This window comes from Nematolebias whitei, chromosome 6 (assembly GCF_014905685.2).
Source record: "Nematolebias whitei isolate Nwh7 chromosome 6, NemWhi1, whole genome shotgun sequence".
NCBI classification, from domain to species: Eukaryota; Metazoa; Chordata; class Actinopteri; order Cyprinodontiformes; family Rivulidae; genus Nematolebias; species Nematolebias whitei.
In genome coordinates, this window is record NC_056503.1 from 10,939,887 (window position 1) to 10,944,533 (window position 4,647).

General features: G+C 38.3%; 1 protein-coding gene across 1 annotated transcript in view; it reads right to left on the reverse strand.

Annotated features, from left to right (window-relative positions):
• Positions 1–4,647, reverse strand: part of LOC119411524 (HHIP-like protein 1) — a 28,481-nt gene that overhangs the window by 12,183 nt on the left and 11,651 nt on the right. The window contains exons 3-6 of the mRNA XM_037678477.1: positions 4,509–4,621; positions 4,109–4,249; positions 629–703; positions 297–423 (exon numbers count right to left, since the gene is read on the reverse strand). Of these exons, the coding sequence (XP_037534405.1) occupies positions 297–423; positions 629–703; positions 4,109–4,249; positions 4,509–4,621 (456 nt within the window). The remainder of the gene's footprint in view (positions 1–296; positions 424–628; positions 704–4,108; positions 4,250–4,508; positions 4,622–4,647) is intronic.

Genomic DNA, 4,647 nt, shown 5'->3' on the forward strand with positions numbered 1-4,647 from the left:
TATATATATATATATATATATATATATATATATATATATATATATATGTGTGTGTAAATACTAAAATAATTCTAATGTTTCTCCTTCGTGGTCTTTCACATATTGCGGTGGTGTGTGGAAAGTAACCCCATGATAATTTTTTTAGAGAATATAATCTAAATCCATCCAATGGTTCATGAGATATTTTGGCAACAGACAGACATACAAATGAACATGCATACACAGATTTAGAGCAATCAAATGAAAAAGATGCACTTTAGGAGAATTCAAAGTTAATTAAGAATGCCAACACCCACCCGCTCATGAAATCTCCAAAGATGTAAAGTCCGTTGAGGTTGGGCATCTGACAGCCTCTGTAGATGTATCCTCCTGTCACTGATTTGCCCAACTTGTGGGGGTAATCAAAGATGGGCAAGACATCGTCTGACGATGCACAAAAACAGAACAACAACACTTTATCCTTCTATATAAGTTTACAAAACATCAGCATATAGAATATGATCAATAATCCTTTTAGTTTAGGTCAAATTGATAAGACAACCTATGTTGCAATTTCCTAATCCAGTAATTCAGATTGTAAAATGGTTTAACTGAAGCTCTTCAGAGTAATCTCTGACAGATGACTCACCTAAAGAGGAGTTTAGACAGAGCTTTCGGTCGTAGCAGCTGAAGCCTTCTTTGGCCCTCCAGCCATAGTTTCCTCCTTTAAATGAGTGCAGTAACAATAAAGAATCATTATATGGTTGGAAAAGGAAACTCGGACTTTGTTTTTACAAGCTGTAATTTGGTGTTTATTTTATGCTCTCCTCAGAACTTTACAGAACCTGATCTTATTTACTTTAATTGTCAGGAAGCAGACAGGGCTGAAATCTGACTCAGTGTCTTTTTTTTGGGGGGTGGGGGGGTCATTTCTCGACATGAAAAATGATCAAGAGAAGAAAAAAACAAAAGTCACAGGAGACTAAAAGAGTTTTTTCTGCAAAAATGAGTCATTCTTTCAGCATTGTGAAAAGATTAATTTGGCATCTTGAGATTAAAACTTGGTTCTCATGACAATGACTTTATTAACATAATTCAGTTCAGTTTATTTATATTGCACCAAATCACAACAGAAGTTGTCTCAAGGCACTGAACAGAAACATTCACATACATAAAAATGCAAAGTTCTCTATCTAAGGAAGCAGCAGACTGTGTTGAATCTTTGCTTCGTCAGTCTCCCATCCTGAGCAAGCACCTAACTGTAGTGTTCTTCAAGAATTAACCTTTGTTTTTATTAGATGAGATTATTAGAACTCTTACTGACTAAATCCCTATTCTCACAGGATTAGTTTTTTCTTGGGACCACATGCTATTTGTTATAATTACATAGATTGTCCCATGTGAATTGGCCATGTCAGTAATTTGTAAAGTAAAAATTCCCCTACAAATTACCTACTATATTTTGCTGAACTCCAATGTCCTGTGATAATTTTTTCATTCAACCTTTATTTAGACAGGTAAATCCCATTGAGCCTCGAGGACTCATTTACAAGAGAGACCTGATTTCAACAAAGAATGATGACAACAATGGAGAACAGCGACAACAATAAACAGTTATAAAAAGTCATACAGATTTATATATATATATATATATTTTTAATAAGATGGCTAAAAAAGAAAAGTAACAAAAACCAGCTAGATTCTGAGGTGAATGTAGAAAACTAAAAACAGGAACATGTCTGTATTGGTCCCTGCCAGGAGTCCAACAGATTCTTAAAGCCACTTAAAGAGGTCAAGGTTGAAAGCTTCAGATCTTTTTGTAAGATATTCCAGGAAACAGGAGCAGAATAGGAGAAGGTCCTTTTGCCTAGTTCAGTCCTCACTGAGGGAACACTGCAGGTAATAATGTCCTGAGAGTGCACACTGTAGCTGCACTCACGCAGAGACATGTAGGAGGAGATGTATGAAGGCAACAGACCAAGAAGTGATTTAAAGATGAAAATGTACCAGTGAGAGAGTCTGCGTGAAGTTAATGATGTCCAGTTAACCAGTGAATACAGGGTGCAGTGGTGGGTATGATAATCACAGCCAGTTATGAATCTTAGTGCACGATGATAGACAGCATCCAACATCTGCAGGGTTCTTATAGGAGCGTTCATGTAAATAATGTCACCGTAATCAATGGAGGGGAGAAAAGTTACAGATGCAAGGCGTTTCTTAGCATTCAGAGTTAGACAGGATCTGTTTCTGAAAAAGAAACCCAGTTTAACTTTCAGTTTCTTTACCAAGTTTTCCACATGAAGCTTAAAAGAGAGATGTGAGTCAACCAAGATACCCAAATATTTTTAGGAATCAACAAACTCAGTCGGGACACCATTTGAGGATGAAATCAGAGGAAGAACTGCTGGGACCAACTTCCTATTTGAAAAAAGCATCCCTTTGGTTTTGTCAGCATTTAGGACAAGTTTGAGGTGGAACAAATCTGTCTGGATGTTGTGGAATGCAGATTTCAAAAGCTGGAAAGCCTTATCAACGGTTTTAGCTCAACAATAAACAACTGTGTCATCAGCATTGAAATGTATGGATGCATCAGGGATGTTTTTACCTACATTACGTATGTCGATTGTAAAGAGGGTGGGTCCTAAGACTGAGCCTTGTGGAACACCATTGTAATACTAATCCAATGTGAATAGGCATCTCTGTGATTTGGACAGAAATGGGTGGGATCTGATACGTAGTGAGGTGTGTGTGTGTGTGTGTGGGGGGGGGGGGGGGGTTGTTTCCTGGGTGCATTTTTATTTGCTTTTGGCAATGGAGGCTGCATTGGAGTGCATAAATAACCTTTTGTGTCCCGGACCAGCAAAAGCCTATCAGCCCATAACAGTCGCCAAAAAAAATTAATGGCTGAAGAGAAGGAGCAAAATCATATGCATTGCTCTGTGTGGTGAGAATACTTTTCTTCTGTTTGTAGACTACAATACAGCTGGCTATCTCTGGCAGTAACACAGCACCGAGCCGTGGTCGTAGCCTGAAAAGTAGTTTTAACATCAGCACATCATTCCTTGAGTCGATTGATAAACTATATACCAGAATTTAAAGAGACAGTAATTGTACTGTTACTAGCTACTCCTATACTACTACTACTACTACAAAACGCAATATGCACAGCGCGTTAACATCATATCCGGAATATGTCTATAACTTTCAGCTAAATCTCAGGCTTTGGTTATCCCGTGCGAATGGGCCACATAAAAAGCATATGTTGGGGAATAATTTATTTATTACATGTGGTCCCTTGGTAAAACTAATCCTGTGTGAATAGAGCTTTAATCTGTGTTTTTCTATTTTCTTTGAGTTTGTCTTGTCCATTTCCCCCTCGTGATTTATGTTTCTGTCTTCTGATCCTTGTGTGTTGACTCTTTGTTTCTGTGCCACTCATCACTCACACCAGTTTGTAATTATGAATCATCCCAGGTGCATTTATTTCTCCCTGTCCCTGTGTCCTACTGAAACCTCTCCTGTGCACCTCTCAATGTCGACTCGTTATTCTGAACCTTCAGACGTCTTGGTCCTCCCTATGTTTCCCCTCAGTCTGTCGTGTTCCTATTCACTCCATGTTTAATGTAAATTCTGCTGCCATGTCAGCCTTTTGTTTTTATTAATAAATCCATCTTTATTTTATGTCTTGCTCCCCGTGTCTGCCAGCACTTGGGTCCAACCGAACCGGACCGTGATGCTTATAACGTTGATAAAATTATGACAACAAGTTTTAGCACTCGGGATTTTTTTTCCATAACAAGTTAAAACAAATATGCATTGTTGGTTTTTTTTGCTGCAGCTGAGTTTTTGTACTTAAACAAACAATATATTGTTAAAGTAAGCAATATTTTATGTTCTTTGTCTAATTTCTTTTTGCTACATTTACTAAGATACTATTTATACGTGTCACCATGTCTCTTCTGACTACTTCGGGGGATGTTTTGATTATTTTCACCAGTACTACAAAAATATTAATCAGATTTTCCACAAAATAAATAAAAGCAGAAAAGAACAAGGCTGCTCTATCTTTTCAGAGAGAATTTCAAGCTAACACAGAAAAGAAAAAGTCAACGCTCTGACTTCATCCTACCTTTCACAATGAGGTCTATCTCTTCATATTTGTTCTGGCCCACGTCGCCACAGAACATCCTGCCGCTGCCTGCACCTGTAACCGGATCGCCGCGGTCAATGGAGCACCGCCACATGTTGCGAACGCCATACGCATAAATCTCTGCAATAACAAAGAGACGAGGAAGATGACAAGGCAAGTACAGTATATTCCTTAGGATGGAGGGAAAAATTATACAGAGGCTGTCTTTAAAATAACAAAGCCGAAGCAGGAGGATCCTGCTGTCATGTTTTTATTGGCTGTGTGAGCAAAATCAAACCATAGACTATGAGTTCTACTGCTACTTATTATTATTCTCTCTAAATTCAAAATGGTTAGAAGTACTCAAGTTATTCCAAAGATAAGAAGTTATGCAATTTACCAGGAAGTGCCCCTGCTTCCCCCAAGAATGGGTTGTCAGAGGGAATGCTGTAAGGAGCACCATCGTCATTGTTGTCCACGTCAATCCGCAGCACTTTGCCAAGAAGTACTGACCTGTTCAACATAAAGAAACAACAGAC